Genomic DNA, 17604 nt, shown 5'->3' with positions numbered 1-17604 from the left:
TTGTACCTTCTGGATCTAAAAACCTAGCAATTCCAAGCTCTGTTTCTGCTATTCTAAATGCGGTGTCGAGCCTCTCTATATTGCTCACATTCTGCAAGGCATCCATATTCACCAGCCCAGGACGGATCCTGTGTATGATTGCCAGAAAAGCCCAGCCATCTCGCCAACAGCTGCCGAAATTAGTCACTTGCACTCCAAAACGCCTGAAAATGTGAGAGCACAATGTGAGAACATAACAGAACCAAACCAAGAACAACACTAGTTCAAAGTTTGAAGATTCCCAATTATAAGAAATGTGTCCATTTGAACAGTTCAGTGTTTAAATGACAAACAGATTTTTACATTATAGTCTGAATTGTGGGCATTATATTCCATGCCCCCTCCCTTTAAGAGCAAAAGTGCACCACTCCCCCAAGAGCAAGAGCCACCCCCACCCCCCCCCCCAAAAAAAAGAATCCCCCAAAACAACTCCCTAAAAATTTTAATGGCACAGTCAGCACTATGATCCCTCCCCCCTCCCAGGTGGGCACCCCTGCATTGAGTAGATCCATTGAAATCAACCATTCACCTAGTAGGGTGATTTAACATGACAATATGCACTGGCTGATATTGTTCACATAAAAATCATAATATTTTGGAGATAATGAGAATATAGGATCCATTTAATCCATCCACTGATTATGGTTCAGAAGAATGATAAGAGATAGATTAGGTACACAAACTGACTCTGATATTGTTCTTAACAAACATAATATTTTTGAGAGAATGGATCCATTTAATCCATCCATTGACTAAGGTTCAGAAGGATGATGAAAGATGATTATACATTCTGACTGATACTATTTTTAAACAATCATAATATTTTTGAGAGAATGAATCCACTTAACAACCTATCCACTGACTAAGGTTCAGAAGGATGACTAAAGATGATTACACGAACTGACTGACACTGTTCTTAAACAATCATAATATTTTTGAGAGAATGAATCCCTTTAACCCATCCACTGATTAAGGTTCAGAGGGATGATTATACGTACTGACTGATACTGTTCTTGACCCAGTGGAGAAGGGCTTTCCGTGCCCCACCCTTCCACCTGTCGGCTGGGCTCGGTTTTGTTGCCGCCGCAGGAGCGGTGCCCAATAGCTTTTGAGGTGAAGATTCCAAGTAAGGCATGGGACTTTGAGCACCAACACTATCCAGGCTACTGGTACTGCTGGCACAAGTCTGCAGGTAAGCCATCTGTTCCGTCAGAAGTTTTGTCTTTTCTTCAATCTAAAGAAAAAGAAAACCTTTAAAAAAAATTCTAAAGAAAGGAATTGCAATTCTAGAATTTGCATACCCTACCTTACAGTCTTTTAAGAAACAATCGAAAGAGGTAAAACATTCCGTTACTGGATTCAAACGTGCAGGAGCCAATACCTCAAGGGTGCCCATCTAGGGGGCAAGGTCATGGCACAGACTGCACCATTGAAATTTTTAGAAGGGGTTGTTTGGAGGGGTATTTTTTTCATTTTAGGGGTGGTCTTTGCGATATTTAGAGGGGTGAACCCTTGTTCTTAGGGAGGTGGGCACCCCTGAATACCTCCTGCACGTTTGATGCAATTTTGCATCAACTGAGAGACCTAGAATCCTATTTTTTTAAATATAAACCTTGAAGTGGTCACTACTGAAGCACTAGTCACTACTAGTGTGTTTACCTTAGTCGTTCATAAAAAATGTCAAAATTTATTTCCATGGTCAGTCACAAGGCTTAGCCATCTCAAACTAGTTGTGATTTTCTGCAAGAATTTATTCTTCAACAACAGATTTTAAAACATAAAAGAACAGAAATGAAATGAAAAGGCTTTCTTGCTTACCTGGAAGTGTAGGATAATAGTCCAAATTAATCCTAAAGTAATTGCTGGCTTCCCATCCACAATATCAGTGGCATTGATATTTACAAGTTTTATCTGCAAAAAGGAAAAAATAATTTTAGAACAATGAAGCAATTTTTTTTTCAATTACAGATATCAAAACTAATTTATAAATTTGATTATCAACTTTTAGGCTGAATACTAGAGGGTCTGCAAGTCTCTAAAAGTCTAAGATCCAATTCCCCTCCCCCCTCCACTCATCATTTTTATCAGAAGTATTTATATAAGTATATCTTTGATAATAATTGTTTTAGAATAAAATTTGGAAGGAAATTTTAGAAAACTTTAAAGTTAGTTTTGAGAAACAATGCTAAGGCACGTTGGCAACATTTATGCATCACCCCAAAAGTCATCAACTGAACCCCTTGAGATTTCTGTTTATTATCATAAATTTAAATTATATATTTTTTTACTTCTTTGCATTCTAATCAACAGATTAACAATATTGAATCACACTTGAGGGTTCAGGTACTCTTAAAACGCAAATGATTTTAAGTTGAAATGAGTTTTTACACTAGGAACCATTCCAAACAGGCCTATTTAGCTCTTATTAATGATTTGGAAATTATCAGAAGCACAAAACATCCTTTTATTAAATTTTGTACAAAAAAAGTCAAAAATGTACACTAAAAAAAATTAAAACGTTCTATGCATGCTTAGAATTAATTTCTTTCATTTATTCAACCATTTAAGGTTTGTTTATTATTACTGCTTCACCTTAAATCAAAGAACTAAATTTAAGAGAAAAAAAAAAGATAGCTTCAATAAAGTTTTGAAAACTTACATTTGTTTCAATTAACTTTTTTCATGAAAAGACATGACATGTAAATAAGTTGAAAAATTAAAAACGTATATTATAAACTAGTGTCCATTCAGAAAACTTGACTAAAGGTCAAGAGATGGTCAAAAGCTGCCACTATGAGAATCATTGCAGATGAAAATACAGCTTTACAATTTTGAAAAATAGCTTTTGAGATAAATCTCTTACCCTTTTTCTTTCCAAATACTGCAAGACTTGGTTAACATTGCTGAGGAAATGTGGTCTTCGCAAACGCCTCCCCCTTTCTCCATGCTGGAAAAAATAAACATTTAAATGTAAGTAGTAGAAGTAATTAATAAATTACTGAATAAAACAAAACATATACAACTACTCTCTGAATACTATACCATAAACTTCATTATGGGACAAATAAAATGCTTTCTAGTCAAACTTATATCCATATTTTTAATTAAGTAATCCTTCCAAACCAATTCTTTTGAATTAAGGGATGTAGCTGAAAGTTTAAGACAGTAGTGTACATAGATTTCGGTGTCCCCACCCCGCAAGATTTTAAAAGTGCCCCCCCCCCCCCATAAGATTTATAAGTATGTCCTGCCTTAGATTTATGGAAAAAAACTAAAAGCTATAATATGAAGTCAAAAGACTACGGTGATGAGCATTCTGATATTTATAATCATCAAGTTTAGTTCAAAATTACATTGAATTAGGAAAAAATAAATAATTAAATTTTTTTTAAATTATACATAGGTTTTTTTTCCAGAGTGTGTGCTCTCATACCTCTTGCTTACCCCCCCCCCCTCAAGCACCACGCCGCGGGGATTGCGGGACAGCTAAGTACACCACTAAGCCATTGATCACTTAGCCACTGCTGCTAGAAAGCAGCAGTTTGGCCTGTGCTTACCAAGAAAACTGGAATGAACCGCTAATCTTAGGCCTTTTGTTTGAATTGGGCAACCGGTAATATTTTCAATCATTGAGCTTGTTTGGTGGAAAGAAACTACCACCAATCACATGAAAGACCTAGAATTTTTATTGCAGTTTGCTGAAAGAGGTTACAGCTTCTACTCTAACGTAGAAAGATGCACTCTTACGATTAGCATCACAAAATAAAAGTTCATTTTGAAAAATTTAACGAGCCCCGAACTTATCTTCCCCAAAGATAGCCCAAAACTGATTTATGTATCAAAAAAATTTTCAAGAGGAAAATCCAAATCTCCAACCACCTTTTTTTTCAGAAGAAAATTCTGTTTCTTAAGTTTCAATTTCGAAACATTTCCAAGAGGAGCCTATCTAACCCTCAAATGTCGCCAAAGATAGACTTCTTTTTTTTTTTCGGGAGGGGGGGGGGGGCGGCGAGAATTAACTTCAATCTCCCCTTTCCCTTAACATGGCCAAAAATTGCCCAAAATGGCAATTTTTGACGCCAATTCAGACAATTTCTCGGGAGGAGAACCTTGCCTCGCCAACTTTCTACCCCTAACAATAGCAAAAACTGCGTTTTCGAAAAATCTTCGGGCGAAATTCTCCCGATCCGCACCACCCTTTATCTTTCTCTGAAGTTGCTAAAGTGAGCCTAAATTTTTAGGACTCATAATGTTTCATTCCCCTCTAAAGTAATAAATTGAGCACAAAGAATTTCTCAGTATTAAACTTAACAAAGGCCTTCACTCTTTTTTTAAAATTAAAACTTGATATAGAAATTTGAAGGAAGATGAGTAAGAGCAGTTTCAAGTAGTTACTTCATCTGCCAGAAAGATCGAATATCAAGCCCTGTGTTATATGTGCGTGCATGTCAGTATGTAAGGAACTAAAAGTGCCCCCCTCCCCCCCCCTCTACACACGAATCATGGTGACAAGCACCAAAAAACGAATCTGCGCCTGTGAACATTTAAGTTCACTTGAAAACCACATTTTGTCTGAATCCTAGCATCATTTTTTGAGTAGGAGCAGTCACAATTAGCTAGAAAGAACGTTTGACTGCGTTACCCCCCCCTCCCCCTTGAGCCCTCCAAGCAGATATATCATGTTGGTACAAACGCGAAACGTTTGAAAGGCCCGCCGTGTGGACAAAAATGGCGTATGAATATAAATACTATACTAACGAAAGAGGGAAGAAAAATCAATTTCATGCCTATTATATCATTTTAATTTGTATATTTATCATTTATTGACTATCTATAAAACTGTCAGAACTGACGAAGAGATGACTTTAAATGTAAATACAAAATGATAGCCACATTTATCAAGTACTTAATATCATAATTCTAAGCATGCCAACAAATTATGCACGTTTCGTGGACTGTACTCGAATTGAACATTTATCTTCAAGTTGAATACAAAATGCTTTGTTTTGTAGTAGATTTTGAGCCAGACGAACAAGCTTAAAAACAAGATATTTTTCTGGCAATCGGCCATTACAGAGCAGAGAAACTCCTTTTGCTATTATCTCTTGAAAAAGACTTTGTCAGAAAATGGTTATGTGATAAACTCAGAGTTTCTCCCGCCAAAAATGTCCAAAAGGAAAGAAAGGTTTCTTCTTTTTTAAGTAAAATGTAATACACTTTTACTTTTCGATGGCGGAAAAATAAAAACAAAAGCAAAGTTTTAAACTTACCAAACGTTCGCCAGAAAGGTGTTCGATGAGTGCGATGAGTTTGGCACCATCTCTCAAGTCCTCGATTAAATCATCAACTCGCATGGGAGGATCATGCTACATAACACAAAGAAACGAAACACACTCGAAATAAAGTTCAACTCCTTAATTATTATTTTAACAAATTAAAAAAAGATACATTCATCCAAAGTAACTTTTATGCACAATATCTCCATTTTAAAGAACCCCTCACATACAGTAAATCTCAACCTGTTCAAACTCTGAATAACCGAACTGCTGATTACCCGAATCGCTTTCGGAATTTTAGAAAAAAAAAAGGGGAAGAAACGTACTGTTCACCTCTGAGAAGTTGAGCTATGGCCTTGAGCAAGTCTATTTCTTTGAAAGGTGAGCCATCAGTAAGAAGAGGAATTGTTTGGCGCAGAGTTCGGCTACCATTGCAACCCTATTATTTTAAAAAAGTTTTTTTTTAACCCATTTTGTACGTGCATACAGTTTTTCAAGTACAAAAAACTTTTTAAGGAGAAAATCCAATTTTCCAAATTTTTGATTATCCGAGTGAGGTCCAGTTCCTATTGGAGTTCTACTGTATTTAACTTAAAACAGTAGAAGTTCTACTGTATTTGTTGCCTTAAAACAGAATTGTAACAACCATGATTTGTCGATTGTGTTTTTGTTAGCTTAAAATGGAAAATGAGAGTTATTGCTATTGTTGCAAAGTCATGGCAACATGGAAGACAAAGATGTATTTTGCGGCCGTCACTGCTCGCAAGAAACCCATAAAAGTTGTTAGAATAAGTCTTATTAAACTTTATCGCCTGATTTACTTTTGTCGAAAAATACCTTATTTACGAAAAAAAAAAAAAAGACTACATGATTAACGATTTATAAATGTAAGAAACTTCGAAACTAACGTAAATAATGATTTTACGAAAATATTCGACATTCGCAAAATCATTTTTCTCTCATCCTCTCAAATTTTTTAAGTGCAACCTGCACTCTGATGACTGTTAAAATTCAATTCACGTAAAGAGCATTATCAAGATAACAATCTCAAAGCAGACTAATAGATTTTTGTAGAAACAGTTACAGAACCGAACAGAAAGTTTCTTTCGCTTACCTGAGCTAAATAATGGTTGGTCCAATTTGTAAAAACTTTTTTCTGCACTCTTTCCTGCTCCTCTGAAAAAGAAAACAACACCATGAATTTCAGGACATAAAATATAAAAAAACGAACGATATAACTAAATTCATAACTAATGAATATCACGATATATCACATCTGTTCATTTGAAATAAAAAGTTGGAACCGTTGCAGGAGGGGGAAAGGAAGTAAGAAAGGATTTTTCATGGTCAAAATCCATTAACCCTTTGAATAAAAACCGCCCTTTCAAGGGCACGAATCAAGCTCGCATATAGTACTTTTATTTAAATAAAAATAAGAAAAAAATAGCTTAATTTAAAATTAAATCAGACCATCAGTTTAATTGACGGTGAATATTCTTTAGTATACCACTTTTATGCACGTAAACAATTAAGTGACAAATACGTATCTGAATTTAAACGATTTTTGAATTATTACATTTATATTTGTTTGTTTTTTCTTCAAAAAATTGATTAACAAAAGTAAGTTATTTCATTAGAACAAAAAATCACTCAACACTTCTTTCGTTGGGTAAACAACACTTCATAGCAAAAAACTTGCAAAATAACTTGTACACACGTGTTTCGGAATGACAATGAAACCCTTTATCAATGTATGTAGGCTTCAGGGACGAATCTTAACGAAGCTTTTCTTCAAAACTCTTATGTGCTTTTTTTAAGATTCGTAAGTTTGTGCAATCCCAAAAATTGTATTGATAGTGTAACACTATCCTCTTATTTACAAAATGACCTATCTAAAAATTAGCTAATTTTTCCATTGTAAATTTTCCCTATCTTGCATACACATAGACACATAAGTTTTACATCGTTTACGATACTTTTCCTTTAAAACTAGCTCACCTGTGAGAAGCATTCGCTCGCGACAGAAGAAATTAGTTTTTAAATTAATGTTTTGAATAACTGCAAAAATTTGATTTGTTAGTTAATTTTTCGCTGATAGCGGTGAAAAAAATCTTTAAAATGAGTCTTACTTTTGAAATTGATGAAGTGTTAAAGAATTTTTCCCCAAAATACACCTTTGAGAAATAATAAGACACTGCGATTGGCCATGTTAAAATAAAGGTTTTTTTTTCCCCCGATTTCAATGCAACATCACAACTGTGGCTTAGAATCCTGCTCCCACCCAATGAGTTAAGATAATATATCCATGGAAGTTTGGATGAGAATTCTGTTAAGAAGAATTAAGTTGTTCAAAAACTACACTTTCTGGCTCATGAGAAAATCGATCTCATGACCTTCAAAAATTCTTCCTTCATAAGCAAGATGCTTTTATCCACTGAGCTAATGGGTTTCCATCTCAGTAAGCTAAACGCTAAAGCAATACGTAACATAGCAACAACATAAATTAAAATCGCAACAACATAAATTAAAATCGATGCCTCTATTTTGTTCAAATTTTTAAAAAATTATACCACAATTTACCATGCTAAGATTAACGTCTTTTTTCCTGATTTTAACAACAACAGAAATGTAGCTCAAAATCCTGTAATGAGTTTTATATCTTCATGAAAATTTGGATCAAAATTCTGCTGGGGAAAAAAATAAGACGACATCTTTCAATATTGGGATTTGAACTCACGATTTTCGCATTATTAGCTCAACTGAGCTAACGGACCTTCCTTTTGAGAATTCATGCGTTAGAAGCAATGCGTAATTAAAAGAAAGAATCAATCGGTATTTTCAACAAAACAACCAAAATGAATTGTCTCTTTATTTTTCATCCGAAAGCGGTGAAATCTTTAAAATGACGCCTTATTTCTGAAATTTAATAAAACATTGAGGGAATTAAGGTGTTCTCACAATAAATAAATAAATAAATAACATTTAATAAAAACACCTTTGGCAACCAACAAGTATCATAACTCTACTTCATTTAACAAGAAGTTCTGTCTAGAACTAGACGAGCCTACTTTCCCGTATACCCATACTACTTTCTAGTACCTGATCAATGTTCTCAAAATAGCTAAAATCGCAAATTGTTTCAAACATATTTTTCCAACATTTTAAGCTACTTTCTAGGAATAAAATATTCCTCACTCATCTAAAAAAATTAGATCCCCCCCCCCCCAAAAAAAAACAAAAACAAAACAAAACGAACAAATAAAATAGCAGCAACTTTTAAACAAAGCAGCTAATACACTTTTTTCCATTTAAAAAAAATTCTTCAACAGCTTTCAAAACGAAAAAAAAAATAATAAAAATTAATAAGCTCATTAAAATAAATGCATCCTATCAAAAAAAAATCGTTTCTTTTTCCCCTGTTGCCAAAAATAATTTTTTAAATGAATTAATGCACTTATCAAGATACATAAAAACAATAAAATGTCAACATAAAGAAATACTTTTCATGGTCAAAAAAAAAAAAAAAAAAAAGTCGTCTGCGCGTATCTTTATGTAGAAACATAAATGACTTCGAGTTTATTCACCGAAAACTGAATACCTAAATAAAAACTTTAGCGTTAAAATAAAAACAAATCACATCAACAATAATTATTTCACAGTTAAAACCATAGCGTCGGAGTCGGAGTCAATCTAATTTTGGGATGAAGGAGTCGGAGTCGAATATCCAAGAATCGGAGTCAGTCATTTGTCCGTGTATAAATTTTTGCCTAAGCTAGAAAGTCATAGTCGAAGTCGGGGAGTCGGAGTCCGATTATTTGTCGGGCACAGGAGTCGGATTCGGATTCAGGTGCCCCTAAATTCTCGGAGTCGGAGTCTGGAGTTCGGCGTCAAGAGCTATTTCCAACAAAATTTGTTTGAAGTAAATCCGCCTTCAAGTACGGAATCTACATCGACTTTCAGTTTCCCCGTAGGCGCTAATGTTAAGGGATTTGAACTGTTCAAAATTGAACAGAAAATTGTTCAAATCAAAAAGATATTTTATATACAAGTTTTTCATCAAAAGCTTTTTCCTACAAAGTTTGTTTGAAGCAAATTCGCCTCACAGTTCGGAATTGCCTTGAATTTCCCCGTAGGAGCTAATGTTAAGTTTTTTTGAACTGTTCAAAATTGAACAAAAAATAGTTCAAACCAAAAAGCGAAATATGGGAATGAGGTGTCCTTGCCGAGATCTTTCGAACAAAAAAAAGTTTGTTCGAATCGGACTATTCATTCAAAAGTTATTAGGGGGGGGGGACAGACAGACAGACCGACAGACAGACAGACAGACCGACAGACAGACAGACCGACAGACAGACAGACCGACAGACAGACAGACCGACAGACATTTTTCCCCATCTCAATACCCTACTTTCCAATTTTTAATTTTTCGATATTTATTTAATTATTTTATATATTTTTGACTTTTTTTTTGTTTTTCGGGATATATTTTTAAGATGCATTAAGCCTTCTTTCATGCTTTTTTCTTCTTTTTTTGACTTTTACTGGGAAAGTAGGCTAAAAAGGGCTTAGCAAGTTCTGATAAGATAGCTGCTTAGCCTGATCACTTGAAGTAAACCGAAGCTACCAATTTTATTTCCCATCTCAGCACAAATTCACAATTTAATATTTTATCGCTTCACTTTTAAATGAATCTTTAATCGTCGAGTTGGGCTGGAACCCGGAAGAGGTTTTTCTTTGATTGATAGGATCGAGAGAAAGTTATTCCGTCTTCTTTCCGCCTAATAAATGGCGGGGTCCTGAAAATCGTCTGCTGCCCCATTTGGCCCACAGACAAGTTCTAAAATTAAGATTCTAAGGGAAGAAACGGCACATTGTATCCAAGATCTGATGGTTGGTTTAACTTTGAATGAAATGTACACACATGAGGGGAGCACTTATCTTGGATGGATCTTATATGCATTATTTTTAGGTACTGACGTATTACCGCAACCAACAATGGATTTTTTTCCCTCCTCAACAATTTCAGATAAGCTGGAAAAAGGGGGAGTGAGTTTTCATTGATTTTTTTTTTCTAAATTATGCTGTACAACAGCACTTACCAGGGCTTCTAGTACTATCTCTTACCCCAAGACAGAGGAGAAGTTCCCCTACTATTTGTACTGGTTATCCCCAAATTTTTAATTTTGCCACTTGCATCCCTTTGCTTCTCACTGCCTATTACGTAATTTTTACAGAAATTTTAATTTGTATTGATAGGTATTGAATTATACTTTCATAACGTCTCGCGTTGAAAATTTGCATTTAAAAATATTTTTAGAAATTGAAATTATTAATAATAGATTGAGGAAAAAAATAACACGTAGGCAAATAGTTTTGGGAATTAAAAATTATTTTTTTCTTAAAACAAGCTTTAAAAAACAAAAACTAATTCAAGGACAGTCAAGAGTTTGGAAGGGGTTGGAGGTAGATTTTGCACAAGTTAATAGATTTACTTTTAAAAAAAAAATGTTTTTGGGGGAGCAGTAGCTAAGAATGAAGGTTTGAATATTTATGTAAAAGAAAAGAGGATGAAAAAAACAAAGATAACATTTTTGTTAGAGAAATCAAATTTTGGGGATGAAATAGTGTTTCAGGAGCATATATTAAGAAATTAAACTACTTTTCAATCATGAGATAGTCAACAAACTCATTTCACAAAAAAAAAAAAAAAAAAAAGAATTGTGAAAAACATCGGTTACGCACGCATCAGTTCAGTAACAAATGGTTTCTACTTATGTGATACCGACATGACGAATTGCCAAAATCATAACAACAGTTATTGGTTAGAAATTTCCCCCTCCTTTTTCCATATTTTCCAAAGTTATATATGTTTTTAAAAATATTTTTAAAAATGCACGTGTTCTGTCCCGCAAGAAATCGTTTTTTTTATTTCGAGGTACAGCCTTTGTAATGAAAAAGGTTGGGGCACCAGGCACCACTGCTTTATGACAAAAGTGCACTGTACTTATTAACTGGTATACACAAATTATATCAACTTATGACAGATTTCACAGCATTTTAGCGGATCAAAACTGATTTCCCCTGTTTAAAAAAAAGAAAACATAAAATAAAAGCGAGCTGCATAATATAGACGGAGGGATTGGAAGATGCCGATGAAGAAACAACCGAGATGAGAGGGAGGAACCCTGTAAAAACAAGTTTTGTATCGAGTGCACTCATGTGGTGAAGAAAGCAACGGTGCAGGGGCACCCATCCTTGGATTTTCAGCCACTAGGCAGCGCGCTATCTATTAGAGATAGGCTCCCCAAAGACATCGCAGCTGAATCCAAATTCGTGGACCAGTGCAGATCAGGATGCATACACCCTTGTGCGAATCAATGGAATCAAGTTGGAAATATTTAATTTTCGAAATTTTTAGGTTGTTCAGTTCAATTTTTGTTTATAAACAGTTAGCCTACCAGTTGATTTAGGCGCTATAACCTCACTTTTTTTTTTGTCATAAATATTGTGTTTCGTTTAAGTGTTATAAATTTCTACGTATTTTTTGCTGTATATCTGCTACGTATTTTTCTCAATCCGGTCACATTTTTATATTTTTGTTAGGCCGTGGATATTTCTCTACGGGCTATAGTGACATTGAGTGAAAATCTGATTGCACAACAAAAGAAAAAAAATATTTGTGCTATGCTAAAAAACATGGTATAGAGATCAAGAGTTCAAAGAAAAGTGCAAAACTCTAGTTGACTCTATGCCCAGTAGAGTGAAAAAAAAGGGGAGGGGGTGCATACTAAGTGGTGATTTTGATTTTATAATTAAATGATGTAAATAAAGGTGATTTGGTAAAAATATTGGCTTGATTTTTTTTTTTTTTTTTTCACAAGGGTGTAGCTTGCAATATTTAAAGCTGAAATTTAAGGGCACTTATTATAGTGAAATTCCGGAGATTTTTGCATGAGTAACTTTAGCCACAAAAATTTGAGTGTAAAAGGCATTTTAAAATAAAAGTAGAATTCCTAAATTTAGGCCCGTATAGGACCCGAAACTCGGCGTTCGGACATCCGAAAGGATTAAATTCGGAAATTTCTAATTTTAGAAGATTACTATAAATTTACTTTATTTTAAGTTACGAACTTTACAACTGCAAGGTTTCAAAACATATTTTTAAAAGAAGCATAAATTTGTATCCTCTTACAAGTGATAATAAACATTCCTTTCAGCAGGTAAAGACTCAGGAAGTTCAGAGAAAATTAGAAACACTTTAGCGCATTTTTCGGGAAAATTCTAATTTAAAAAGAAGGAATAAATGAAATAAACATATCAAAAAATGACCTTTTCGGGTATGAAAAGGTTCCATTTCTGCGATCGTGATATTTTTACTGTGGGGATTTTTTTCCAAAATTCTAATCACTGAAAAATCCCTCCTTTTAGGGAATTTCGTTCTTTTGCTGAAAATTCGGTAAATATTTACTTTGTTAAGGGGGTCCGGGACACATTTTGTATATTTAAAAAAAAATCATAACATAGATATTCAAAAAAAAAAAAAAAAAAAAATTAAAAAATAAATAAATAAAATTTAATTTGTTTTTTTTTTTTTTTTTTTTTTTTCAAAAAATGGGGTTGCTTTAAATCGCTAGAACTCGAAATATTCTTAGTCAATTTTCAATTTTTTTTTAAATTATGCAAATGTCTAAGTTATAATTCTTATTCAGCTATTTGAAATATATTAATTCAATAAAAAATAGAAAATAATTGAAGAAAAATTTGAAGATACTTTTTTTTTTAATCCAATTTTTTTTTGTAATAAACTTTTTTTTTTGTTCAAATTTGTCGAACAAAAATTAAAGTAAACTGTTTGAAAAAGATATGCTCCAAATTTCATTACTTGATCAGTTCTTGACTTATGAGAGTTTGAATGCACAAAATCAGGAAAAATTGCATCATGGAGAAAAACGCGTTTAAAGTGTTAAAGTTAAATATCAGTTAAACGCAACCTACAAAAATAATTATATCTATCGTTCTGATTAAGATAAAAACAAGATTTAAACGTCCTTTCAAGCAGAAAAAAAACGGAAGAGTTTTTAAGTGATAAAAACAAAATTGCACAATTTGACGATTTTTGCGTCCCGGAACCCCTTAAGGACTTTGGAAGAAAGTATCAAAATTCGGGAGACTCTCCAAGGGGACAGCTGTGAGGATGGCAAATATTCAGCATTCATGATCCCCTGGCCACATAGTGCCAGGTGATGGCAAAACATGCAGACGATTGCAGTGTGCGGCAAGATAATTGTGTCTAGTTTATCTGAGGCAAATGCAATCATCATATTCAATTTAAATTACACATGTAATACGATGCTATTATTACTTTTGCTGTTTATAAAAAAATTGCTACTCATTTAGTACCTAATTTTAACTACAGGTAACTCCCGATTTTCGGCGGAATAGGGTGGCACGGTAACAGCAGACGATCCACATAATGGATAAAAAACGATACTAGCAGGGTTCGATGATACATATGAGTCGATATATACCACGATATATATCCGATTTTTATTTTTTCAACTACGGTATTTTCAATATAAAAAGTATATTAATCATAGTAAAATTGTTCATTTATAATAAAAAATAACCAAAAAGTTATGTACTATATTTTTATGATGTATTAATACACCATTAATATAATAAAGTAATATAATACTCCTATTATACTTTTATTTTATGTTCATAAAATTAGTATGTAATGCAATAATTTTAATTCATATTAGAAGTGCCTAGTTAAATGTTAAACATTGCTCAGAAAAAAGAAAATGTCTTATGACCGTGCACGGACTAATGTATATATTTTATTTCTGAATCATATAACTGTAAAAGTAGCAAACAAAAGAAAAATGAATAAAACAGCTAATGCTAAATAATAACTCCATTAAAATTGATAGAAATTTAAAATGAAATATTAGATGTAAATAATGACAGAAGCCTTAATTTTAAGTCTACATATTGTAATTATAATAACAAGAAAATAAAGAGCGATTTAAGGATGCATTTGCTATTTGGAAGACTTTAGTTAGTGCTAATTGAAAAATATCCGATATATATAAAAATATCGGATATTTTTCGATAATATCATGATACTTTCGAACCCTGAATTCTAGTGTATGCAAAAGCTTCAAAAATCAATGACAATGGCATACATTTAAACTACAGCTAAAACGATAACTATGTAAAAGCTATATTTAAAAAAAAAAAAAAAAAAAACCGGATTACACATATGCGAGCAAATCGCGCAAACAGATCCAGCGAATCAGATCAAGCAAGGGGGACACCAAAAAGACGCACTAATAGGGGAGTGGAGGGAATTTCTTTTAAATGAAACTGATCTGGTCACTCGCTTACGCGCGTAAGTAGTGTAGATTTAAAGCAGTAAAGAGCCTGATTTAAAAAATCAGGTTTCATCTAGTCACGTTCCAGTGGACGTTGGATGGTTTGATGGTATTGGAAAGGAGGGAGAAGAAAAAAAAAAAACCTAAAGAAAGATTTTACACGTGTCAAGAAAAAAAAACGGGTGAGTTTATCCACATTCCAGTTGTGAATCCCCCACCCCCCTTTTTTTTTGAGGGTGCGGAAGACCGCGGATAAGCCGAACGCGGATAATTGGGATTTTTACTGCATTTTTTTGAATGAAATACCAATTAAACAACATTTACCGTAACTTCTGTAGATCTCAATAAATTAAAAGGAGGCCGCGACATCACATTAAGTCCCCCAATCACCCTTCTTAAGGTTATTTGAGCCATGAAAGCTGGGGCTTTCCCTCCAGTATAAACATCAATGTAGTATACGTTTAGCAAGATATTTTCTTTTTAGTGTGCACTTTAAAGTATTTTTACGTTTTTTACTGCCTTTTACATAGTAAAGGAAATATTGTAATAGCGGGGGGAAAAAAAACGAATTTTTGGCCAAAATTTACATTTTACTCGTCCCTCGAATGAATGTTGAGTGTTTTTTTTTTTTTTTTGTTCGACCGTCAAATATTAAAAGCTAACACAATAGGCCATTTTCAGTAAAAAACATTGATATACACTGTTAAAAAAAAACTTGAAAATTCAGGTAGTTTTTCTGACTGATTTTAACAGAATATTTCTGTAATGCTTCAAAATGTATTTTTTCCTTACAAAAAACGTAAACATCCCGTCGAAAACGGAATTTTTCCATTTCTAGGGTTGCCGCTGTGCTGTACTTTGCTCCGATTAGTCTTCAAGTCATGATAAACATCACTTATTGATAGTGCTTATTAATCGCAGTGTTACATTTTGCTAATTAAAAGCATATTTAGAATAACAACTCAGATGCTGTAGACAAAATAGATAGCTTGCTATTTCATGTCTGGAGAGTAATATACTCGTATGTCGAAATTGTTTATACGCCTTTGAGCTTTGTAGGTTTGGAAAAATGCTCGCGCCATTTTTTAGACTGGCAGATGTGTTTTGATCGCCCTGTTGACTTGATGTGGGTTTTTACTGAGTCAGTATTAGAATATTTTTGTGGTTTTAATATTTTGCTCAATACTTTGAACAATTCTATTCGTTAGTCATATTGTGTGCTCTAGCAGTGAGAATAGTTTAAGGATCTCGTGTTATCAATTTAAAATAAAGCCTATTGGATTAGCTGTATCCAGATGCATTTAGCACCGTTGGTCATATGTAAGTGTTGTTGAATATCTTTATACATGTTAATACAAATGTATTTTCCTTGTAAATATGCATTTGATAGAATTCCGATGATAGTTTATTTAGAATTTATACAACTATTATAGAGTTATTTTTTATTGCTCTTACGCATTCTTGAAAGTTAATACACTAAATGCCATTTCGTATCTATACCGGAGATTATCGTGGTGTGCGAGCAAGATAGGAAAAATCACTATTTTTTTGGGGGGGGGGGGGTGATTCGCTTCACAGTTTGGAACACTGAAAGTAAATCTCTAAATAAAGGTGTATTGTTGATCTTTAATATATACAATGAAAGTTTTGGCTACAATAAGTACTTAATTTAATTTATTAAGATCTTATCCAACAACTTATTTGAGATTATTGCAAGTTTCTTGGAAAAACAGTTCGGGTAAAACGAACTGATTGATATATGCTTAAGTAATAATGATTATGTACTAAAAATCTACGTTGCGATTCCAATGAGTGAAAAATTTGAATATCATTGGGGGGGGGGGGGATGTAGCATCTGGGAACCAAAAATTCTTCATGTGCATGTCAATGATTCTGTTTTTAAACACAATAGATATGCGGTACTCTCTATCAGGTATATTATATGATAACGTCAACCTGCTTTTAATAGCATTTTATTTGACATATTCTGCAAATAAAAATATCATATTTTTCATGTATGTTTTTCCATGCCACCCCAGACAATGTACGACGAAGGGAATATCGAACAGTATCAGCAGGGATAATTGGTGTCCTATTCAAATCCATCAATTTTTTTGCTAGTACTATTTGATTAATTTGACTCATCTGAAGTTGATATAAAAGGTTTTGGTCAGCAAATGGATGCTTGGTATGTTAGGTGAGTTCTCTCTCCAGATGTTAATTTAAAAAATCTTTGAGTAACAAATGCAAGTAAAAAAAAAGTAATAATTTTAGAACAGTTAACTATATCTGTATTATATATCATTTTAAAGAACTAAATTTTTAATGAAACGAAAAGTCAATACTTGACATATCTTTTTAAATATTTTTTGAAAATAAAATCTTTTTACATAAATACGGGAAAGTGAGAAATGGAAAAAATATCGCAATGAAAAAATAAGGAACGTAAATTCTGTTAAAACACAGAAAGATTGTAAATGAACGGAAAAATAAGAAATGGAATTTTCGTTCAGTCACGAGAAATTTATAAACGGAAAACTACAACTACGGAGAAATAAGAAATGGAACTTCTGTTAAATCACGGAAAGTCATTGAACGGAAACGTAATATTTACGGCAACTTTGCTGCCGGTACTTTCTCCGTTATTTTCAGGAAATTTTTTTAACAGTGTATGTAGTTATTAACAGCACCTCAATAAGGAAACAGGTCTAACCAGAGAAAACACAAAATCTTTACCTCATCTTTTTTTACGCACTCTCCAGTTATTACGCCTCTTTCTTTCAGTTGCTTTCTGGTTTACTTTTGTTGTCATCACTTTTGCAAAATTGCCTACAGCATACACTTTTCTTTTAAGAATCGTACACGAGAAAGTAACTTTTGCGGAGTAATCCTTTGATGACCATAAGTTTTGC

The 17604-nt window shown here is 33.3% G+C and overlaps 1 protein-coding gene across 1 annotated transcript in view; it reads right to left on the bottom strand.

Moving 5' to 3' along the window:
* The window catches only part of LOC129223276 (muscle-specific protein 300 kDa-like), a 175047-nt gene that overhangs the window by 140407 nt on the left and 17036 nt on the right, over positions 1–17604 (bottom strand). Inside the window, 6 exon segments of the mRNA XM_054857842.1 lie at positions 7–203; positions 1038–1273; positions 1858–1950; positions 2903–2986; positions 5310–5405; positions 6430–6491. Coding sequence (XP_054713817.1) covers positions 7–203; positions 1038–1273; positions 1858–1950; positions 2903–2986; positions 5310–5405; positions 6430–6491 — 768 coding nt within the window.

Source organism: Uloborus diversus, chromosome 5 (assembly GCF_026930045.1).
Source record: "Uloborus diversus isolate 005 chromosome 5, Udiv.v.3.1, whole genome shotgun sequence".
Classification (NCBI taxonomy): Eukaryota; Metazoa; Arthropoda; class Arachnida; order Araneae; family Uloboridae; genus Uloborus; species Uloborus diversus.
The sequence above is the reverse complement of the archived record's forward strand: the minus strand, read 5'-3'. Positions and strand labels throughout refer to the sequence as shown.